At 46.8% G+C, this 24,679-nt stretch overlaps 1 protein-coding gene across 4 annotated transcripts in view; it reads right to left on the bottom strand.

The window, feature by feature from the left end:
* VPS13C (vacuolar protein sorting 13 homolog C) overlaps window positions 1-24,679 on the bottom strand; it is a 5,236,720-nt gene that overhangs the window by 998,183 nt on the left and 4,213,858 nt on the right. For all 4 annotated transcript variants that reach the window (XM_069624493.1, XM_069624490.1, XM_069624491.1 and 1 more), the window contains one exon: window positions 5,282-5,351. In XM_069624493.1, coding sequence (XP_069480594.1) covers window positions 5,282-5,351 — 70 coding nt within the window. The remainder of the gene's footprint in view (window positions 1-5,281; window positions 5,352-24,679) is intronic.

Raw genomic sequence — 24,679 nt, 5'->3', positions numbered from 1 at the left:
TGCCAGCCCTGCAAGACATTCATGGAAGGTCTTGGCTGACAATGGTGTGTCAGGATCCTCCTCCTTATCTGTGTCCACCTGAGGGTTCGGTTGGTACGGCACTGGTGGAGGGGTGCTTGGAGCCGACAGCTGGGGTGTGGAGACCAGAGCCAGGGGCTGCGGTGGAGGCTGGTACGGAACCGCCTGTACTATCGGCTGGGGGGCCGGAGCGGGCAGCGGGGGCTGCACTGTGGCCTGCGGCACTGGAGCCATTGGCGGGAGCATGTCCCTAATGGGATGACCCCCATGTAAGGAGATTTCATGAGCCTGAGGAACCTTTCAAAGAAATCTGTGCTCACAGGGCAGAGGGGTATTGACGGGGCAGCAGGCGGCTGCTGAGGCTGTTGCATGCCCTGACTATATGGATGCAGCGGAAACTTGCCCTGCGCAAATGACGGATAGGCTATAGGGCATGTACCTGGTTGACATCAGTCCCACATTGACACACTCTCCTCCACCTGCTCCCTTCCATGTTGCGGTATCAGACGGGTGCCCATATTTTCTGGCGCGTCAGCCATCTTGTCAAGCTGCCTGCCACGTGCCAAAGTCGTGTTGCTTGGCTCACTGGGCCCAGCCTCGTCCAGGACTATTGAGTGTGAATCATGAGGCCTACCCTGCACCTTAGGTTGAGACCTGGTAGGCGTTTCGCCCTCGGTGGAGTTGTCGGTAGTGGCGCGTATAGGAGCCCCCTCGGACATGTTGCTGGTACAAGGGCGTGGCCCCTCGGGTGAAGACCCGGTACAAGAGCCTTCCGGTCCCTCTGTACTGTCACTGGGAGGATCTACTGACCCCTCGGCCGGTAGCTGGATTAGCCTTAGTACTTGTGCTGGTATGAGAATCTGAGAGGTTCCTCCCGCTCTGGCGCGTCCTTGGGACGGAGTCTCAGTTGCGGGGTGCACTGGAAAAAAGTGGCCCTACCATGGGCCTGGATCGATGTGTGACGAAGTCCTACAGGTCCTCTGGAGGCAACCTCTGGAAGAGCTCCCTCCACCTGGCTAGTCTGTTCCTCAAAAACATCGAAGAAAGCGCATTGCACGCGGTACAAGCTTGCCAGCCGTGGCGGTCTGATGTAGGAAAGAGCCCTTTGCAGACTGGACACCTGCTGAACCCTGTTGAAGTCGACATGTGCCGGGGAGGAGCGTGACACCTGAGACCCAAGTACCTGAATGAAAAAAGACAAAAAGACAGAAGAAGTATCCGCATGTGGAATTACATGGCCAAAGCCAAACCCAGGAGCACATTCCTGTCGACATGGAAACGGGGACTGAGGTGTGGCACCGGAGGGTGACGTCAGGGCAGCACATGCTCCCAGGGCCGCACCCCCGGACACCTCTAAATTTAAAGGGGGAGAAGGTTTTTTCTGATGAAAAAGATTCTGTCTCCCGTCCCTAGGAAGGGACGCCCATGCAGTATGGAGGAAAGGGGATGGGACGTAAGAGTATGAAGATCGATCCTCAAAACACTATGGAGCAGTCTAGTGTTTCAGGAGTTCTGATTGCCCAAAGCCAATACAAAATAGAAGAGGGAAAACCAAGCTCAGAGAGAGGGGCCATCCCTGGAGGAATCGCAAGTGTCGACGCCGACTGGAGCAAAGAAGCAACACGGTTGCTAGTTGGAACCCAGGAGAACTTTCGGAGGGGTTCCAAATCAGTCCAGAAGGGAAGTACCAGCCAGTGAGAGCGGCAGTCGAAGCATGCTGCTAAGGGAGGCTGCAAAGCATCAGAGGTGCAGAATGCTGCGGGGTCACTGCAGTCGCCAGAGCGATACAGGAAGCCACAGAGAGCACTGAGAAGCATGCAAGAAAGCCCAAGACCAACCAGAGAGGACCGTCAAACACCCCAAAGGTCCCTAGGTGACTGGGACAGTTGATGGGGCTGCAGGAGAGAGGGAAGCACAGGTCTGTGACCTGCACCCAACAGAGAAGAGCATCATGAATCCTCTTCTTTGGCACAGTACCTGGCAGAGGTGTGAGCCGGGACTGCCAGCGCAGACAGAGAGAGCAACATTGGTCTGTACCAGCACCCAGTTGTGAAGAGCATAACAAATCCTCTTCTTGGGCGTAGTACCTGGCAGGAAAGTGAACCAGGTCTGCCAAAGAAGCAGCAGAATCCTATGGCTCTGGGACCCACACATAAAGGCCAGTAGAACAAGGTGAAAGGAATACCAGGGTAAGAGAAGCATTCCACCTGGTGGAGTAAAACTGTGAGAATACAGTGCCAAGAGTAGGGAGATATTTCTTTGTACACCAAAGCCAGGGGAAGGGAGTCATTCCCCCTGGCATTCCAAACTGCCTCAAAGAGCCTGAGAAGGGCCTGGGGAAATGAATCATTCTGCTCTACCACTGTGAAACTGCAAGCCAAGAGAGACCAGGTAGAAGGAAGTATACCCCTTGGTATTGTGTACCGTGAAACAAAGGCAAGGAAGGCCCTGGAAAGGGAATCATTCTCCTGGCACTGCGGAAATACTGAGAACAAGATACCTGGGGAAGGGAGGCATCCTCCAGGAAGCCAATAGTGAAGTAAACTATGTGTAATAAGGAATGATTTTTGAGTTGGAACTTTACCTTTTTAGTTTGAACTGAAAACTTGACAGCACTACAAGCTGGAACTTTGTTTTGTATCCTGGAAAGGAATGGAGACCTGGAGAAGGGAGTCATTGGGGGTCATTCCGAGGTTGGAGGTAAGGGATTACCGGCGCCTGTAAGGGCACCGATGGCGGTAATCCCTTACCTCCGTATTCCGAGTTCCCTTTGCGGGTCCCTCTTTACCTCCTGCTTTTAGCAGGAGTAAATTACGGGACCCGCAAAGTGACCTTGGAGTAAATTACGGCACCGTAATTTACGGTGCCGTAATTACCTCCTTCCCCATTCCCATTGAGCCCTATGGGGGCAGAAATGGGGATGGGGATGGGGAAGGGCTATGGTGAATGGGGAATTACCGGTCCATCCAACCTTGGAATGGACCGGTAATTACTCCATTCACTATGCCGGTATTCCATGGAGTAAATAGCTCCATGGTTGCCAACCATGGAGCTATTTACTCCATGGTGTAGTCCTAACTCGGAATGAGGGCCATTGCCTCAGGTGAAATTCCTACCTGCAAATGGGTAATATTATCCGTTGTCCTGAAGAAGGGAGCCATTTTTCTGGACCAAGAAGACCCACTACTTCTTTAGTTTAGTTAGAAGTGTGAGGGACAGAAGTAGGCATTTTGACACAGAATGGTGTACTCTTCATTTACTTGGGCATTCTGACAGAATCTTTAGTTCCTTAGTTAAGGCTAGGAAACCCCTCTTAGAGTTAGCGGGAGATAGATGGAGATAGGTTTCCTCTTTATTTTGACTAAATAAATGTTTATGCCAACAATCATGCCAACCATGTGTCAGGCTCCACCTTCTTCACCCTTACACTACCCTTTCCTAAATAAGGTCACCTTTCTAGTGTAGGCAAGTCGCCTACATGTAATACCACATGCAATATACTGTGAGATCTGATGCCGTGTCCTGACGATATCCTCAAAGGATTAGCTTATTGCAACACAAACATGTTTTAATAATATCTGTCAGCATATTTACTTTGAGCCCACACAATAATACACTCACATGTACAGTATCTATACATGTAATGATACCACAATCATATGGTGCATATATCAGTCATCAACATCGTATGTCTATGTCGCCCATGCCTACCACAATAATATGGTTCATATATTAGTCATAAATATCTTATGCCCATTGCGCCTATGACCACACGTAGGTCCTTGCAAATGATAATCTCACCATCAACTAACAATTTGCTGTGTTATCCTGTTCTCAGTTAAGTTTATCAACTTCTCTTGCCCTCTGAAATTAGTGCCCACAGAATTGTTTTTCTCACTCAAACCAATTTTGTTAAGTCTTCTTTCGTATAATGCTATTATTTATGACCCCAGCCTGATAACTGGTGACCAGCTACTGTGTTCAGACGCCTGAAAACCGAGTGTTTGCATGAACAGCAAATTGTTCTTTGATGAAATAATCAATTACAAGGACCTAAATCCACCAAATGGACAATATTAGCAATTTACAACAAAGTTGATGAACAATATGTGATTAGGTTTCCCATGATTTGCAATTCAGCACTGAGTTGCAGATTATGTTGATTTTTTTTTTACCACTCACTGATACTAACATCACAAATTGTACGCCCAGAGTGCTCGAAGCACGTGTTTGCATAGGCAGCAGAGGAAGTTTATAACTTATATATGAACCATATGATTGTGGTAGGCATAGGTGGCATAGACTGTTTATGACTGATATATGAACCATAGGTTTGTGGTATCATTAAATGTATACATGCTTTACATGAGAGTGTATTGTTGTGTGGGTTCAAAGTACTTATGGTGACAGATAGTATTACAATATGTTGGTGTTGTAAAAAAGCTAATCCTGTGAAGTTATATTCATGTTGCAGCATCAGATCTCACAGTATATTGCAGCAGGTGGCATTACATGTATCTGTGGCTCCTATAGGGGGTTCATATGTCAAATGATGCAGAAAAACTGAAGGAAAGATTGAAGTTGTATACACAGAGTGCTAAACTGTACCATTATTCCCGTATCCCTAGTTGTGAAGTTTCCACTCCAGTTGTGATTTCACTGGTCAGTACCAAGTAAACCTACTATTCCTCCAAAATTAAGTTAGGTGTCTGCACAAACCAATAACATGGTATGCCGCCATTTTTAATTCTCTTTTAAAACTGGTTTCTAGATGTGGTGGATGGGTGTAGCTCTTCCTATCCTCCTTTGGCCATACGCAGGGGTGACAATTCTGGGACAGCTCTTTGCTGTTTAAGGTGGTCTCTGAATGACTGGTTGTTCAGCAAAATCAGAGCAAGGTCCAAGCGTGTACTCGCTTTATAACAAGGTACAGTGTCTGTAGATGCCAAAAAGGTATTAATTCTGTTATGCACACTAGTGTATCCTTATTTTGAGTCTTTGCACACCCACAATGCAGATAATTCAAATAAACAAAATATCTGGTTTGCATCCAACGTACATCATAGCTATGCATTTGGCCCAACTATTAGTCACAAAGAAAAGCTATTTTAGTTTTGAAGCTTAGCACTGCACATAATCTACCATCCAGCACAATCTTGAATTATGTGGTAACATGCCACAATCATTACATAGTACCAATGGTAAAGAATGGCCCTGGCCGGTTAATAGATATAAGGCAACTGTACAATGGATATGGACTTACTTGAATTGCATTACTTTGCTGTACTCGTTGAATCTTGTGATGATGCTGACATCAATAAAAGGCTTTGGCTCTAGAGAGAAGAATCATTAGCTTATTGCTACAATTTCTTGCAACTGAACATTTATTGTCTTCTACCTTTGGTTGCAAATACATTTAATTTCATAGTTGTTATATTCATTCCCATACATACAATAAAGTCGACAGAGGCATATCGATTGCCCACAGTTTTGTGACTGTTATGAAAATCTAGAACATTCCAATACATTATGACTTAGTCTTTCAAAGGTGTTAAAGATACTGTAGAAACATAATACTCGCCTTGTAGCAAAAGGTCTTATTTCAGCAGGAGTAGTAAGATGACCTCCTACTGCACAGGCATTCTCACTGACCAGTTCAGTGGTGGGGGATTGAGGTGGTCTACCCTAGCTATCCCACGGTTGGCTCATGACAACCCTTACCCACAACATGGGTCTGCATATAGATACAGGCTGCTACCATGTAAAGTGGGGCAACAAGAGATTACACCCGTGCTGCTAATTAAGGCAATGGCAGCCATCACTACCTCTAGGTTGGTGATACATAATCCTTAACAGCCCATGTCCTTAGTGCCACACAGCCAAGGGTCAGGGAAGTGTGTCAAGTCAGACGCAGAAGGAAGACGAGAAGAGATGGTTAAACACCTTTTATTAAAGGAAACCTCACACACCCATAACTAAGATGATGGTTCCCTAACTTCAAAGAAAATTAGATACTGGTGCTCATCAGGATGTCTCACAAAAACTCTGTCCTCTGTCCAAAACCTATACTATTCTATTCTCACCCTACCACTACACTAAGCAATATAACCTAGCCTAAGTAAGTTGACTCCCACTTCAATTGGCTCCTGGTGGCTGGTATCTGACTCCACCAGGTTGTAACTTTAGTTCCCTCTCTCGCTCAGGCCCAGGCCTGTTGAAGAAGTTCAAAGCTGGGTAGTGCCAGTCCTTCTCTTCTCCATAAGCTGATTACTCAGGACCCCATTCAGTTTGTCTCCAACGTTCAAAATGTATCTTTCCACATAAGAGTGTTTGATGCTCTTGAACTTGCCTGAATGCCAGTAAGACAGAGATCATACTCATTGGGACCCCTGCTCCTGCTTTCCCACTTTTTCCCTGGCCTGCCTCCCTTGGCCCTTCCCCCACCAATGAGGCAAAAAATCTTGGGGTCATCTTCGACTCCACTCTCTCCTTGCCTTCTCACATCTCAGACATCTCCAAAAAGTCAACTACCAACTGCACCTCCTCAGAGGTATTCTACCTTTTCTCACTCTCTCCCAGAGGCTCATCACTTCGAGAGCCCTGGTTCTCTCTAGGCTGGACTATTGCAACAGCCTCTTTCTCAATCTTCCTACTTCTACTCTCTGTCCTCTACAACTCATCAAGAAGAGAACCTCAAGACTTATCCTTGGCTTCAAGCCCTGGGACCACATCTCTCTGGCCGTAAATCCCTCCACTGGCTCCTCGTGGCTGCAAGGATCATGTTCAAGATCCTCTGCATAATCCACAAGGCTTTCTGGCGCCGGGGGCCCGCACCATCTACAACGCTCTCTTCCTAAATACTCTCTCTCTCTAGAGTCCTCTGCTCGTCCTCCTCCAACTCTCCACGGGTGAGCCACTTTCACAAACAGAGATTTGGGGGTAGACATTTATCCACTGCAGGCGCCTCCTCTGGAGCAGCCTCTTTGCCTCTCTCTGTCTTGAGCCAGAACACCTTAAGTTCCGGAAACTCCTCAAGACCTACCTGTTATCTTCCTCCTTCTCTCTCCATCTCCCTTGTAACTTCCCTTCTTTTTTTCTTCACCCTCCTCCTTCTAACTCTGTTCAGTTTTTCCTGACTGGTTACCTGGTCCACCTCCAGAGCCTACAGGTCCAAGGCTCCCCCACCAGTCTTTTGCACTTGCCTCCAGGTAGCTGCACTTAGTTCAGCATTACTGCACTTTCAGCTTACGCTCCATGAGAGGGGCAAACTCTCTGCACTTAACCGAGGGCCCTGCTGGACCGGACTCGTTTTGTGTCCCCCCCCCTGTGCAAGCACCTCCGTATGTACGTATGCATTACCTAAATGTACTATTACCAGTTAATTGTCTGTCCTGTCCCTCCCCCTCCCCCACCGTCTCTCGTCTCCCCATTCCCGAGCTTGTTCTCAAATGTAATACTTAATCACTTACACTAGGAGAAATGGCGTCTGGCCTAGTATTCTAGTTTTTCTTTCTCTGTTTAGATCCTTCGGAATCTTCAAGGCCTAAGTATGATGACTGTATTCCCATCCCGCCTTGGAGCACTTTGAAGCACTTCACCTTTTTATAAGCACTATATAAATAAACAATAAATAAAATAACAATGAGTCTCTTGCTCACACTGGTCGGGTCTGGCACTGTTTTTATATCTGGTAGTTTGTGTACAGCTGTCTGGCCTGTCAGGCTGTTGCTTTCTTGGTGTGCTTTCACCCATCCGTAGGATAATCTCAGTGTCAGCCCTGCATGGGCTTTCTGGCCTCTCAGGCCTTTGGATTGTTGGTTTGAGTTCACCCCCCCTTGAGGGGTATTCTCTGTGTCAGCCCCTAGTAGGCTTTCTGGCATCTAAGGCCCACAAAATCTTGGGTTGCGTTCGTCGTCTCATTGGATATTCTCTGTATCAACCCTTTGTGGGCTTCTTTGGAATCTTTCTGCCCACCTCATGCTTCCTCCTATTGGCCAGGTACCAGTTTCCATGCAGAGATGTGTGTCGCTGAAGGCGGCTTCTCTGGGTGCTGCAGAACCGTGACTGACGTCTTTGCAGTCGAGTCTTCCTCCTCGGTTCCTCCTGTTCACTACTGACAGGACTTTGGCATCAGGACTGTGGCACGCCAGTGGTCTCTTCAGGAGCGGTTTGGTATTCCATTGGTTAGGCGGCTCTGGACTCTCCACCTTCTGGCTGGGCTTGGCAGCGTTCAGCTGGCTCTCTGTCCACCACTCCTCCAACGTGGTTCTGCCTCCAGGGTCCTAGAAGGGAGAAGCGCCTCCTCTGCACTACAGAGCAGGTTGCCGGGTTTCAGCACTCGGCTGGCTTGCTCTCTCTCTGCATGGGCCTAAGTCTTTTAAGTTCCTTCCTGGAACACGAGAGAAGACACCATTGGTCCTGTGTTTCATGTAGGGTCATCAACAGAACCTGGTCAGAAGCCAAGCCAGTCTCTTTAAAAAAAGGCTCTGCACAGTAGGATACTGCTCAACTTCCATATATCCAAAAAATACATGGGAGACTGACTAACAGGGAGGTATGGTAGCAGCTGCTTGGGGATGCCTTATCACCTAAGGGAGGGGGCATCACACCCAGTGAGATTCCACTTGCCCTTTCCCCTAGAAACTGTTTTGCCTAGCAGGTTCACCTCCCTAGACCAAACAGGGTGGCCAAAGCATGAATTCCCTGGATTTGTCACAGAAGGGAGCATGCATCAGAAGAACTACTCAAGCAAGCAATGGTGTGGAGGGGTAGGTTTATAGCACCAATATGGGTTCCCCCCACCACAGTAAAACTGTGGATAAACCTGGCAGCATATTTCCCGTCATGCGGTTCCAAAGCTGCCAGCTTCCTCCGGTGACTGTAAGCAAAATCAGGGTGAGGGAAGTGTACCACATTTTGGCCTGTCACACAGAGGGATGTAATGGGTGTGGGGATATCTTGAGAAAGATTAACAAACGACTTACCTTCAGTAAGGTTATTTAATATTATGCCTCTTTTCCTCCACAGAGTTCCCATCTTAGAAATGCCTTCCTAGCGTGCAGATTAGACCAAAGATTTTCTAAACCGCCACCAGAGGGTGTACTACAACTTTGTTCGAGCTTCGCTCAGCATAGTTGCCACCCATGGCTCTGGTTGTGACTCCAGGGGTATGCATATGGACCCATCCATGCCACATATCTCATGTCTGCCAAACTTCTGTGCAATCTACAGGTTGAGAAACTGTAGAACTGCCTCAGATTTCAACCAATCTGTCAGAGGGGTGTGAGGGTGGGTTGAGGAGGAATTTGTGGGAAGAGGACATTTTCTATCATAAAGAACATCAACTAAAATAAGTAGTTTGTTCTACTAGTGGATATAATTCTCACAAGGAATACTCATTTTATACTCCAGTAGTACAAAATTGGAAAGTTGGGGATAGTGTAGAACCACAGATTATACCAAAAACCTCTGGAGAACAGACGAATGAAAACATACATCATCTCCAGCCAAGAAATGCAGACAATGGGGGTCATTACAAGGTAGGAGCTAGCCATGCCGTTATTAGCGGCATGGCTACCCCCTTACCGTGTACCGGGTCCGAGTTCCTCGAATGGGGAATTACCGGGCCATACTGACCCTGGAGGGCCTAGTAATTCCTCATTCGAGGAACCATTCCCCATTCCCATTCCAACCCCCATAGGGCTCAATGGGAATGAGGAGGGTGCTAAAAACGGGCCCGTTAATAACGGGCCTGTTGTTAGCACCCTGGTCTGCTCGCGGGACCCCGCTAAGGGCACCTGGTAAACCAGGCGCCCGTAGCGGGTTCCCGCGAGCAGATGATCGTAATGAGGCGGTAAGGGGTTGACGGCTCCAGCACCTTTACTGGCGCCGTTAACCCCTTACGGCCTCACTCGGAATGACCCCCAATATTTTGCAAATGTGTGCATGGATGCACACATTGCGGCCTGGCAGATGTCAATAATAGGACACCTCTTTGCAGGGCAGAAGTTACAAACAGATTCCTAGGCCCCTCTTTGTTTTCCAGGGCCTAGGATAAGCAGAGGATAATCCACCTAGCCTGGGCTTGTGGCACCTTAACAGCTAAATACCAGCTCATGAAAATCTGATCTTCCGTCTGGAAATCTCTCATGGCATGGACATAAACTCAGGGCCATTAAGGATCTTGGTTATGGAGCATCTCCTTTGTGTTGGAAGGATGAGGAGGAAGAGGAAAACAGACAGGCAAAGGGACTTTCTGGTAGAGGTTGAATCCTTTGACCACCTTCAGTAGAAAAATGGTCTCATTGTCGAATTAACGTTTTCTCTACAGAAGGAGGAGTTAGGGGGCTCACTCGCATGGTCTGTGCTTGCAAACTCACCCACTGGGACATGGTGATGACAATTAGTCAATCGCATTAAGTGTGAGCAAATGCTGAAAACAAGACAAGTGCTCAAAAGGAACTGCCATAATAAAATGAGAAATTCATAAACACACAGGAAGAAACTACTGTGGTGGAAAAGAAATAGACAACTGAAGGTCTTCCAGGGCCACATGGGAAAAGAATGCCAGCACAGAGAAAGTGGAGCAAAATAACAGGTCCAGATTGTTTTTCGAGCTTAACCTGGCAGACTACATGCATATATGAATTTGGTAGTTGGCCTACTAGCCGACAGGACATCCAGGAATTTGTCAGACAAGTCCCAATCTCTGTATCTCAGCCTCTCAGTAGACAGACTTAAAGGCAGATGCTTCTGAGGTTCAGGTGACGGACTCTGCCCTCTGTCTGGGAGAAGAAGTACACTATTATATGGAGCTGCAAGGGATGCCAAATAGACATGTCGGAGGTTCTGGGTACCTTGTCTTCCTGGCCCAGTCCAGGGTGATCAAGATGAATCTGAACCTCCTCAATCTCCTGAGAACCAGGGGCATGGGGGAAATTGAAAGGTATGCATAGAGGGGGCTGTATTTCTACTCTGCAATCAAGATGCTCCTTATTCGCCCTTTGGGGGATATACTCTGATGCAGTAGGGCCTTCACTTCCTGTTGGTATTAGAAGCAAAGAGTCCCATGGGAGGAGTTCCCCAGAAAAAGCAAGACCTCTCTCCTCCAAGACTTCCCGTCAAAGCTCACACTAATTTTTGACCATCAAACACCTGCTTAGCTTAAAAGCAGCAACAGCATTCTTTGTATCAGACAGATGAGCTACTGTCAAGGAGACATTGTGTCCAGCGCTCAGAACCAAAGTCGCATGGCCTCCCTACAGGGAGAGCGCAACTGCATATCATCCCTTTTGTAGAGGTTGTGCATGGCCACGGTGTTGTCGGTCAGGACCTGCACTTACTTGGGGACTAAGGCTATAGGAGAAAATGTGATGGCATGCAATTTCAGCTGAAGGATGTACTCTGTGTCCTGTGCTTGGTCCACAGTGAGCACATCGTAGGGTAATGCAAGTGAACATCCCAATCTTTCAGAATGGGATCTGTAACCACTGTGGCTTGGGTTGGGCATGACGAAAGAGCTCCCCACTCAGGAAGTTGTCTCTGAGGACTGGCAATACTATGTTTAAGACCTGTAGAAGGTACATCATTTCAGCCCCAAAATTGGCCACTTTCAATGTAACAGCCAATACTACTAGAATAATGCACAAGATCATATGATCTACGATCTACTAACCCCATCAAGAGTATTAGACTATGGAACAGCCTCCTACAGAATATCAGGGAAATAACGTCTCTCTATGAACTTAGAAAGAGACTGAAAACCTTTTTGTTCTGACTTTGATTGAATGCTGTTCTTTATCTGGACATTCTTTACCGAGGAGGCTTTCGGCTGAGAACCCCCTAGGTTGGAGCACCGATTTATGTAGATTAAATACTCAAAAAATGTATTTAAAAAAGACTGGAGATACATAGGAAGGCTGAAGCCTGGCTGAAATAGCTGGTCTGTTTGCTGAATGTTCGCCACATGGTCCTCTGGTGGAAAAGCCATGCCAGATCATGAGTCCAACACAGCCTAGATAAACGGAAGGGATTGCAAAGAATTGGTGTGTGATGTAGTTATGTTGAGGGAGTTGCCTGAACTGTGGAGCAGATGGAACATGTAGAATGGCTGATCCAAGACTGCAGCTGGGGAACACGGCTGGATCAGCCAGTCCTCCAGGTTTGGTAAAAGGTGGATACAGCCCTTCCTGAAACGAGCAGCCAAAAATGCAATAAGCTTTGTGACGTTTCTGTGAGCTGTAGAAACGCTAAAGGCCTGACTGTAAATTGTAGGCGGATGCCCCACAACATATATCAGGTATTTATGGTACTTCGGATAAATAGAACATGGAAATAGGTATTATTGTGATTCAGGAACAGTGGCTAGTCCAGAGCCTGAAGGATTTGTGTGGGGGTCACCATATACATGTTTTCTTCACACAGGAACACATTCAGCACGCACAGGTGAGGGTAGAGTCGAAGATCTTCCCACTATTCCGTCATCAGCAAAAAAAGGCTAAATCTGTATTACAGCCTTGGTAAGGAGTTGTTGGACTTCCTGCTCCTGCAGTAGGGCATTCATTGAGGTAAAATACAGACAGCAGAGCCTGTCCAGAGAATGATGTTGAAAAGGGATGCAATAACCCCTTGAAATAACCATTACAGCCTAGTAGTTGGAGGTAGTGTTGATCCACTCCTGAAAACAAGGTCGGCTTCTGAAACAATTTACTCTTTGGAGACCATCAAGAGGATTGTTGCATGGTGTTAGGGAGAATTCTCTTATAAGGCTAATTTCCCAAACCTAGTGAGTCCCCCGGCAACTTTGCTGGATTTTTTTTTTTTTTCTCCTGCTAAGAGTGAGACTCTTTCCTTCCCACTCTTAGGCATGATTTGAGGTATGTCTTTGACTTGGTATGTGCTTATGGGCTATGGGGTCTTTTATTCCATAGGGTATCATCTGTTTTGGTATATGTGTTACACAGCACACTCAGTGCAGTAACACCGGGGTGTCATAGTGACCCCCAAACATAGACTCCATACCCTGGGACTGACTACTGTCTCCCAGGGCATGTAAAGTCACCATTGGCTTTATTAGTCCAAACTTGTGAACAGAACCAGTACAAACCATCATATTGTGGAAGTACTGGAAGGGGTTAATTAGATTGCCCCTCGGTCTGTTTCCAAGGGGGCACTGTCCAGTCCCCCCTTGTCGAATTTCTGGCTGGTGGCAGTGGTTACCACGCAAAATATTCCACCAGAATATTTCCTTTGGGAGTTTCCCATTCATTTTAAACTCACCACTTTTTTGGTGCATTGTAAAGATACCGCTGGTTTATTTAATTAATATAAAATCGCTGGTTGGGTCTTTTCGCCAGAACTCTTTTACAAAATGGCGTACGTGTCAGTCTCTGTAACTCCAACCAAGGTCGGGCCCTTTGTTCCACTTTTTGGCGGGCTTCTCCACAGAAGCCCTCCAACTGGTGCCCTCTGTCTGGGATTCACAGGATGTGTGGGTGGGGGAATTGGCACCCTGGACTGCATTGCCTTAGCAACCCAAGTCGCACTCTGTTCTGATTGGCCCAGTGGTGAGCCGCCCAGCTCACCACTTAGCATGTATGAGTGACAGCTAGGCTGTTGAATGGGGATTTTTCTGCATAAAAGCAGGGCTTTTGGGACTGGAACTTCAGAAGTCGTCACTGGACCTGAGAAATCCGAAGAGGGGAGAAGTTGAGCCATCTGCAACGACGACACCACCGGTGGAGCTCTGCTGCAACGACCTCACCACTTCCCCGACGACAAGAGAAGATCTTCTGCTGCAAGAGTCTTCTCCCTGAGCTGGTGGGATCAACCAGTTCGACATTCGCCTTCCAGGACGTCCCTTGGTCGAATCGCCAGTGCTAAGCACCCAGCGGCCGGATAGCCAAGCTTCAGTCCAGCAGGACCGCGAATAAAAGAAACGCACCTTTTAACCAAACAAACTCTGCAGCTGGTTTCATCCCTGGGCAGTGCAACGACTCCAAGTTTCCTCCACAATGAGATCTTCTCCTTCCCAACTGCACCCGCTGCCAGGAACAACTACCACCGCTGGAGCTTCCTCACTTTTAAAGGTACTGTGTTCCACCTGGCCTCCCTTTCCACGGATTGCTAAAGGTGACCCTTAAATCCTTGGCTTTCCAACTGGGTTGGCCCCCAGACCTTCTAACTTTATCTTTCGCATCAAACCAACCTCTTTGAACATTTTTTGCAAAGACTTGGGTGCATTTTTAAACTGTGTGATCTTGGGCACATTTCGCTTTGCTCCATTTAAAGTGGCTCTGGCCTATGAACTTTGGCTCTACAGTAGACTCTGCCTTCACTAGCTTGCTCTGGTCTTAGAAAAGTGTTGGGAACTGTTTTATTTTCATGACCTGTCTTTTTCTCTCCCTCTAACTTAATTATTGGAGTGCCATCAAAGTTAAGCGCTCGCATCTGTTTTACAAATAGTGGTGTTTTGACCTAGACTTGTATAATAATTATTAAGTGAGGTGTGCATACTTTTTCTGATTGTGTTTGAACTTGCTTTGATCTATAGTGCTTAGTGTATTTCCTAAAGTGTGTTTTAAATAAATAATTATATACTTTTGATACCAAGATCTGGTCAGTGTTTGTTTGCTCCACTGTGTTTCTGGCCCTTTTGTGTATCCTCTGTATACTGCCCTACTCACCTTGAGAGAAGTCTGACTGCTCAGCACAGCTACCAGGTAAATCTGGGTGGTAGAGACTGCTACAATTGGGTTTACTGCTTACTCCTGTAGTCTTAATCTTTTTGCAGTGTTCCCCAAGGGAACTGCACAGGATTCTGCCTAACACATGGCCAACGTTAGGGACTTTGCCATGGCTTTGATGGCAATTAACTTCTACAAGGATTCCTCTGCCTTCGAGCTAAACAGATTGGCCCCATGGAAAGACATGCCCAGCTACCAGGGGTATCCCTACAAAATATCCTCACCAAAAATATCGCCATACATATGGGCGTTTGTCTCGCCATAGGCGATATTTTTGGGGGGGATATTTTGTGGGAGCGGGAGTTGCGTGGGTGTCCCCCGCACATTTAAAAATAATGCAGGAGTTGCAGGGGTGTCCCCCGCAGGGTCCATGGGTCAATATCAACGCAAAAATATGGCATATTTTTGGATTGCGATATTTTTGCGGGAATATTAACACATGGAACCCTACCAGGACTATACATCAGTTGAAAATCCAGAGATCGACAACCATGAGTGTTTATGGACCATTGCCCCTGTGACCCTGGATCAGACTATGGTGTTTTAAACAGACAAGCCTGCAGTACCTGCTTGGCTGTCTCTTTAACATCAGCCACATTCTCTGAAAAAGGATTTTTCGTAAATCGAGGCAAGTTACTGGCTATCACTATCATAATGCTAGGGGTCCAGAAACAAAAAACATATATGTAGGATTTCTTTCTGTGTATTTCAGGGAGAGTAGGGAAGGCAGCTGCCTTAATCCCCAGCATAGAGTCCTGTAAAGAACAAATTACTTACCTCTAGGTAATATTCTTTCTGATGGATGTTCCTCCCATGGATTCCTCATCTATAAAACCCCTAACTCAGAGCAGCTGTTCTCCCGAAACCTTTCTGACACCAAGGGACGCAGCGCGGCTCCGTCTGACACCTCTACAGGCCCTGTGCGATATATGATGTTGGGGCCAGTATATACAGTGGTGCCACGCACCGTGACACGAGTTCCACCCTTTTTCAACAGCACTCTGAAGCAGAGGGGTAGTAGAACCGATGGTGTACTCGCTTCCCACAAAAGGGGCAGGAAGGGAGGGCGACGAGAAATCAGTTGGAGGAACAGCCATCAGAAAGAACATAACCGAGAGGCAAGTAATTTGTTCTACTAATGGATTCTTTCCTCCCACGGATTCCTCATCTATGACAGAGTCCCAAAGCAGTACGTAAACCTCGGGGAGGGAGGAAGCAAGAACACAGCCTAATCCAGAATACTATGGAGGACTGCATAAAAAAACGGGCATCTTGGCCCGCATGAGAATACAAGGAGTAATGCTTAACAAATGTGTGCAAAGACAACCAAGTTGTCGCCTGGCAAATATCAAGGACAGGGATTCCCCTCTGCAGAGCAGAGGTGGCCCCCACTCCTCTGGTACAATAAGCTCCGAGAGCCTCAGGCACATCCTTCTCAGCCAGATCGTAGCATTCTGAAATGCAGAGAATGATGTACCTGAACAGGGTATGTTTGTTCACAGCCCTGCCAGCACGAGCACCAGCACAACCAACAAAAAGATGGTAATCTTTCCTAGCTGATGGAATGGTTCTTCTGCCATGGAAGGGGGAGGCAGAGGAAAAGACAAAGGAAGATGGACCTTCTGAGAGAGATGGAAATACGAGACCACCTGGCAGAAAAGAGGGTCTCACTCTCAATGTCACCTTCTCTTTGGATAAAAACAAATAGGGAGGTAAAACAAACAATGCTGGAACTCACTCACCCCTCTCGCAGAAGTGATGGCAACCAGGAACATCACCTTCAAGGTGAGCAATCTTATAGAACATGAGCGAAGGGGCTCAAACGGAGCGCCGATAAGAAATGTTAAAACTAAATTAAAATCCCACACTGGGACCATAAACTGGCAGGGGGAAACTAGTTACAAAAACCCATAAGAACTGCATAACAGCGGGGATTGTGAAAAACTACCCCTGTGCCGGTGTCCTCTTGAACACTGAAAAAGCATTGAGGTAACCCTTCACAGTGCCAATCTGCAGGCTTGCCTGGGCCAAGGGAAGTAGAAAATGCAACACAAGGGACAGAAACCACGATAAAGGATCGAGGTCCCTCTCCTGGCACCAACTTGAAAATCTACAGCACCTGCAGGCATACATGGATTTCGTAGCAGACCTCCGAGCCGAAAGGAGCGCATTTTTGATATCGTCTGACAAGTGCCACTCCTTTTATCTCAGCCTCTCAGTACCCAAGCATGAAGGTTCAGGCTTGATGAGGTTCGGGTGAAGATCCTGCCCCCCCGATTGAGAAAGCAAGACTACTCTCCTTGGGAGGCACCAGGGAAGAGGGGTGGACATGTGCAGCAACCCCGGATACCACATTCTCTGGGTTCCACTCCAGAGCGATCCCAGTCAATGTGGTTGCAAACAGAGTACACTCCTGAGAACCAGCAGAATTACAGGGATTGGCGGGAATGCATAAAGGAGGTTGAAAGTCCACTCAACTGTCAGTGTGACCCGCAGAGCTCCCAGATGAGGAAATTCCCTGGAGCAGAACAACTCGCACTTCCTGTTGACATTGGAAGGGAAGAGGTCCACTTGAGGAGTTCCCCAAAAGGAGAGGATCTCCTCCAGAACTTCCTGACAGAGCTCCCACTCGTTAGAGACTGAAGTCTGTCTGCTCATGGCATCCGCTATCACAATCTCCCACCTGGCCAGATGACCCACCATCAGAGACACTGTTCTCCAGAGCCCAGAACCACAGTCGCATTGCTTCTCTGTACAGAGGCAAGGACCCACGCCACCTCATTTGTTGAGGTAGTGCATGTGTTGCCCATCAGGATCAGCACAGTCTTGTGTGTCACAGAGAGGAGGAAAGCAACCAGAACCAGCCTGATCGCCCTCAACTCCAGCAAGTTGATATGATCCCGAAAAGACGGGAGACCACAGTCCACTCACCGTTAGGCCTGACAGGAGAGCGCCCCAGCCAGCCAGAGAGGCATCCGTGACCACTGTCACCTGGGGCCAAGGTTGGCAAAACAAAGCGCCTCTCAGCAAGTTGCTTAATACTAGCATTTTGCCCCAAAGTGTTCCAAATGTAGGTCTTGCTACTTTGTCATCTCGGTACTGTTTTCAATTTTGCACCCAAAGTGTTTGAAATTAAAATTTTGCTGCTCAGTTATCTCGCCAGAGTTTGCATTTTGTCACTACTTTCATTTAGCCCCCCAAAGTGTTCCAAATGTAGGTGTTGCTGCTCAGTTATCTCAGCACTGTTTGTACTTTGCCCCTACTTGCATTTTGCCCCAGAGTATTCCAGAGGTAGGTTTTGCTGCATTGCCATTGCATCAGTGTTTGTGTTTTGCAACACTGGCATGTTGCCAACCAGAGTGTTCCGAATATAGGTTTTAATGTTCTGCATCGCACATCCACTGTTTGTATTTTAGCACAATTGTTTTGGACCCCAGAGGGCTTCAAATGTAGGTTTAGCTGCTCAGTTATCTCGCCACTTTTGCATTCAGCCACTAGTTGCAGTTTGACCCAAGAGTACCCCAAAGGTAGATTTTGCTGCTTTTTTATCTTGCCACTGTTTGTATTTTGCCACACTTGCATACTGCCCCCAAAGCGTTCCAAAAGCAGGCTTTGCTGCTCAGTTGTCTCACCACTGCTTGGGCACTGCCACACTTGAACCTTACCCACTCCCCCCCCCACAACCCTCCTAAGTGTCCCCAGAGTGTTGTTCCCAATATAGGTTTTGCTGCCATGTTATCGCACCTGTGCTTGTGCTCTGCCACAACTTGCATCTTGCCCCCACAGTGTTCTAAACATAGGTCTGCCACACTGAGCTTTGCTGCTGCTTGTGTTTTACCACACTTGATGTCTACCAGCAGGAGTGTTCCAAAGGTAGGTTTTGCCATATTGAGTTTCACGACTGTGTTTTCATTACCACAACTTGCACTCTACCTCCTGTTGGGATGCACTTACAGCGTTCCATCCAGTCAAAAAGGTTCAGGCTGAGAAAAACCCATTAGTATGTACCGCAGTGTGAGCAGGGCAAGTTTGGCGCAGCAGAAGGTGCACGTATCATTTGTAGTTAATTTTGACAAATATTAAATACCCACATATAGCAACACGGAAGGAACAACAAATATATGAATGTTGCAGGTGCAGAGGTTATAGATAGGGCAGTGTATAGGCCCTGTGTTTAATAGTTGTATACAAAGTTACATCTTCCAATGTGGTGCGAAGAAAGAGTTGAAGTAGGTGGAAAAGGGAGTTGGAAAGATACTGTGGAAGGAGAGAGGTCAGCGTGCTAAAAATAAAAGTGCTGCCATACTGGATTTTAAGGTCTAATACGAAATGAACAGTCTAGAACGCAGGTCTTGATATGCAGTTGTGGCTCTGTTTAGCTCAGTCCCAAGACAAATCCCATCTTCGTCCTCCAGTAGAGAAGCCAAGGTCAGAGGCTGACGCAGTGCACAGATAAACACTAATTGTATCTAGCTGCAGGGCCTGAAGGTGGTGGGAATTAAATGTTAGCTGTGGGGAGAGCAGGTAAGGATGCGCCCTTTGAAGGACACATTCATGTGAATAGGGCATGAGTTTTGGTGATGCCAAAAGACCAAGTAAAGATTTAGATCACTATTGCCCTCATCAAAGGAGATGGTCATCCCATTTGAATTTCAAGTAGACACATAACCAAAGCAAATAAATCCCTGAAATTCAGACTCGAGAGCGGTGCCCTGGCCACGCCCTTACCAGAAACCTGGGGTTAGTAGTAGATAAGGGGGAAGCCATGTCTGGAATGTTCCATGATTTGGGCTAGGAGGAGCAGTGGAAATGCCAATAGATTTAGTAAATGGTCGGGGTACAGCTTGAATGCACCGCAGAATCTGGTACAATGAGAAGGCCCATTGTCTTGTGAAAACAGAGTTTGCCAGTTTACTTTGAACGTGTTTGGATCAGAGGGGGGCACATCACGTGACGGTCATGATTTATTAGTGTAATAATATACTCATGAGCCAATCCTGTACCTGAAATTAATAGTGACGATGTTGTGGGCCACGTGAATAGGGCAATGGGCTTAGATAAGGTGTGGCAAATCTGTCAAGGGACTATGGGGGGTATTAGCATGTTCTATAGGTGGTAGTCACTGAGGGTGGTGGGATAACATTGTAACCTATGTAGGCAGATTTGCGGTTTTCTGCTATATAACCAGTAACTTCTTAGGGCGTGATGAGCTCTGTGTCAGTTCAACAGGACCTTCCGAGACCTTTTTGCATGTAATAAACCTTGTTTTACCTTGCAAAACAGTGCCGTTACCATTTGGTCTCTTGGATTTTTTTTACCGATTGGGGTTTGGGTTACTTTCTTCTTTACACTCCCAAAGCATTCAAACATGCAGGTTTGCTACTTTGTACCCGGCCAATGTTTGTGCTTTGCCACACCTGCGTTGTGCTTCACATAATGTTCCACACATAGTGCACCACAGAGTCTTACTGCTGCACAAGTTGCACTGCACCTCAAACTTTGTTGCTGCGTGGAATGCAGCACATTTGAAATGTTGTTACTGTGTGGCTTGCACCATGTTTCAACTTTCTGCGGCATGTGTTGCCGCCACAATCATATTTCGCCACAGCTGGGTTGCCCCACATTTAAACTTTGCAGATGCTAGGTTGCACTGCTTTTGAATCCTACTACCGATGGGAGAACCACACTCGAGCTCTACTTAAATACACCACATCTGAATTTTCATACTATGGGGTTTGACCACATCTCAATACTACAGCCTTGGGATAGACCAACCCAAATGTCAAGATTCTGACCGGGATTTACCCTCGTAGCAAACGCACACAAAATCCCTCCACTCAGAAGCCTGACTGCTGGAATTTCCCAACCAAATCTCACCCACACCTAAATTCAAGGCACCAAACCAAATCAATATACAACCACAAGACAAGTTCCACAGGGAGGCTTCTACCCCAGGGAACCCCCGCAACGCTACACATCTCAGTACCCAATCGGTCAAAACCAAATAAATAATACAACCACAACACAAGAACCCGGAGAGAAGCAAGCCACCACAATCCTACAACCACTGCAAGGCAGACACCACTGTGTGTTGCAGCAGATCGAACTACCCCTGAGACAAGGAAAATAATCAACCCAAAATGACTCTCACCCCCGGAACATATGTGAAACCTGTAACCTAGACAGCAGAGAAAAAGCAAGCCACCACAATCGTACAACTACAGCAAAGCACTTGCCAATGTGGATTACAGACATCGATCTACCACTGAGACAAAGGAAGTCTTCTGAGGAAGGCCTCACACCAATAACAAAGGACAAATCCTCCAGACCCTGATTTCTACCGCTGAGTGACTCTGCCACCTTGAATTAACCACTGCCATTTTCTGCGATTTCATACTAAGCTGCGATTACTAACTGTGAACTTAACTCTGACACTCTGAACTCTCTCACTGCAACGTTTAACTCTGACTTTTCCAACAGGAGATTCTGAAACCTTGGACACTGCTGCTCTGAATCATCCAACTTTGAACTTGCCATTGCACAACTCTGCCACTTCAGATTTGGGCACTGTGAGTTCTCAAATTCTGATATTCGTCACTCTGGGCTCTGAATTCTGCTGGGAAATTTCTAACTTTTAATTTTACTACTGTAAGATCCTACCACAATAAAGTTGACTGCTTTCAATCGTCTCACCTTGAATTAATGTTCCTGGGGTTGTTCCAATCCTACACCTGCCTCCTTTACACTCTGTGATCCTCTTACCCTCTCTTTGAACTTTCCTGTAGTGAGCTCCTCTGCCTCTGCAAAATTTACCACTGTGAGGTCACCACTAAAGGAGCCATGGTGGAGCAAGGCTACCAGAAATTTCACCATTGTGAGTTTTTACCATTTTACAGCACACCTCCTAGAGTCGCCACCTCTGAACCTCGCCACTCTGCCCCCAACCTTTGAACTCCAACACTCTGACCTCCCACTTCTAATTTTGGAAACCTTCAACCTACTGCCTCGAACACTATCACTGTAAATCTAAGGTCACCAAGCACCACAAGGCTCTGAGACCAAGATACAACTACCACAGAGAAGCTTTTGCCACTGTGAACCCAATACCGCTTGTGAGTAACCGGAGGGCGTCCTCACATCTACTCCCATTTAGACCTCTTATAAGGTTTCGAGGGAAAGGACATCACTTTTGGATCCTGACCCTGGGGGTGGAGAAGCGAGGGAGGATCACCTGAGTGTCGGGTCATTGGAGATTGGATATGAGATGTCCTCAGGTGAGACACGGTACTCCGCATTTCTCTTTCATTTAAGCAATTATGGGGTATTGTTTTCCCTGTCCCACTGAACAAGAAAATTACAAGAAATATTACCAATCCAGATGCACCAGATAAAGGGTGAAGAAGAGAGGGGTTATTGGTAAAGTAGGTGAGACACAGTATCCCCCCTTTTCCTATTGAAGATCAACTCAACCCATCCCCAAACTTTATAGGCTATTGTAAACCAATTCACCTCATTTCCCCACATTTGATCTCTGACCGTACTGGGACGAGGAAGAGGCAACAGAGTAGTAAACACTAAACACCCATTTCACCACTCTAGTACCGAGACGAGAAAGATGCCTGCAGAGTACTGTGAGGGTCAGGCATGTCCCTTAATTATAGTCCGACAAACCCAATTGAGAATTTAGACCTGTAACCTGTCAATTAGATGCAGGTGTATAAATGGAGACCAGTGAAACAGCAAAGCGAGCAACAGATAGGCCTGTATGTATCAGAAGGCGGCAGACATGGTGGGACCTGAGAAGGAGCCAGGACGCCAGCTGACATCCAGAGGACCTGTGGAGCCCAAGGCAAGTGGGGCCATTAGGCTGCCACAGGTGTGGATGCCTCTGTGTCGAAGGTCGAGCAGCTGGAGCTGCAAAAAAGCAGGAAGGAGAGCAGACGCCATCTTTGTCTATGCAGAAGCAGCAGAGTTGCCGGCGTGTGTAAGCCAGCACCTGGCGTGCAAGCGTGGCACAGAAGGCCGGCCCACCGGCCTGGAAAGCCGAAAGGAAACAGCAAGAGTAGCAAGAGAGGAACACTGAGGACCGGTGAGTGTCAGGGAAAGCCACTCAACAGCCAGGGCGCTCCTAGCAGGCTGTGTGTATGTCACGAAATGGTGTATGAATGAAAACCCAAAACAAGCTGAGTTAAGTATATTGAACTGAATAAAAATCTGCAAAAAAGCATATTGAATACTGAACCGAATTAAAGTCTGAAACAAAGCACATTGATCCTGAAACTAAGCATATTGACTACAGAACCGAAATAAAATCTGAAACAAGGCAATTTGATTATCAAACTGACTAAAACGTTATGGGTGACATTAGTAGCTGATGAAAGTCAAAAGCGCAAGTGCCCATGTGAAAGCAACCTCTGGAAAAGAGCACAAGTTTGAAAGAGTGCAACAGCAAGGTGTGGCATGAAAAAGACCACCCTTAAGTGAACGTTATACATGAAACCAATGTAGCAAGCCTAGAGACTGGCAAGAGGTATGTGACACGTTATAGCCAAGCAAAGAAGTTAACCACGAGAAGCCAGAAGAGTGTAAAGCTGCACACAAAGCCAAGAGGCCGACAAGGAGAAACTAAGCAAATGTGAATCTATGGGCAGGTGCAGCAGAACCTGTGCGGACTGAAGAGCCCAGGGTTCCTGGTTGCATGACCTGTGCTGGTTGGGCCGTGTGGTCTAACAACTGTGCTTAGACCAGTGAGCGCTAAATTGTGAAAGCCAAAGACATTAGTGAGCTGGTAAGGACGCCAACCAGATGGTGCTCTTGTTGGGAGTTAACACTGAAGAGAAGTATTGTGAACTGTGAACCCTCAAGAAACTGTATATTGTTAAACAAACCAAGGAGAAGCACTGTATGTGTACTGATGATGTAATCCAGGAGGAGGGTCAGGTTGACCGGTGAAAGACAAACATATATCAGGTGCTACGTTGAAGTCTTGGGGAAGAGAACCCTGAGACCTGGTGAACTGGAAAATACTGTCTTGAGGATGGAGCCTCAATGACCTTTTCTTTTTGAACTGTGGTGCTTTAACCTTGGGGAAGGGAACCCCGAGGATTGTGTGGAACTGTATTATCTGGAACGTGACAAAGGTAATTCTGAGACTTTTGTGGAACTTTCTTGAACTTGGGAAAGGGGAGCTGAAAAGGAAGCTAAGAGCTGGAAGAAGCTCAGAACTTTATGTTGATCACCATTTCTTTTGTTATTGACATCCCTACACATTTGTTTAGCTTTAGTTGTGAGGGCCAGGATAGGGGTTGGACACAGACAGGCTTTTAAGTTGAACTCTTTGTCACAGACTTTCCTTAGTTTCTTTCAGGTAGGGAAATCCCACCTTAGCTTAGGGTAAGTTAGGCCTTCTACCATCCTGACATTTGATTTATAAATCATTTTATTTTGAACTTTGAATCCATTGTCTGTGTTTTGCTTCATGGTGCCTCCACAAATGGTGTCAGCAATGGGATGCACTCAATTGATACAAACTGAAGGATCCCTATGTGGTTGGTAATTCAACAAAAAGTGAGGAAGGATACTATTGTAAAAGTTCAGGAGCAGGATAGGATGTTGACACTAGGTTAAGTGTCAAGGTTTGTTATAGGTCCCAGGTCCTTCTTGACACCCTTCCCATAGCCACATACCATTTAAAGCACAGGGATACAATTTGTTTTCCAGTCAGAGGATCCCGAACCTTTATTTGACCCAGACCCTTAGGTCCCATAAAAACAGGACAGGGGAATTCTTCCATCTCGTTTCCTTCCTCTCCTGTAAAGTACCTACGAGAGGAAGCACCTTCCGTCCGCCAAAAGGACCTTGAAGTGAGATCTAATACCACCAAAGACCTCAAACATTTTTCAATGTCTGAATCTGAG

This window comes from Ambystoma mexicanum, chromosome 11, assembly GCF_040938575.1.
Source record: "Ambystoma mexicanum isolate Mex_15411 chromosome 11, UKY_AmexF1_1, whole genome shotgun sequence".
Classification (NCBI taxonomy): Eukaryota; Metazoa; Chordata; class Amphibia; order Caudata; family Ambystomatidae; genus Ambystoma; species Ambystoma mexicanum.
The sequence above is the reverse complement of the archived record's forward strand: the minus strand, read 5'-3'. Positions and strand labels throughout refer to the sequence as shown.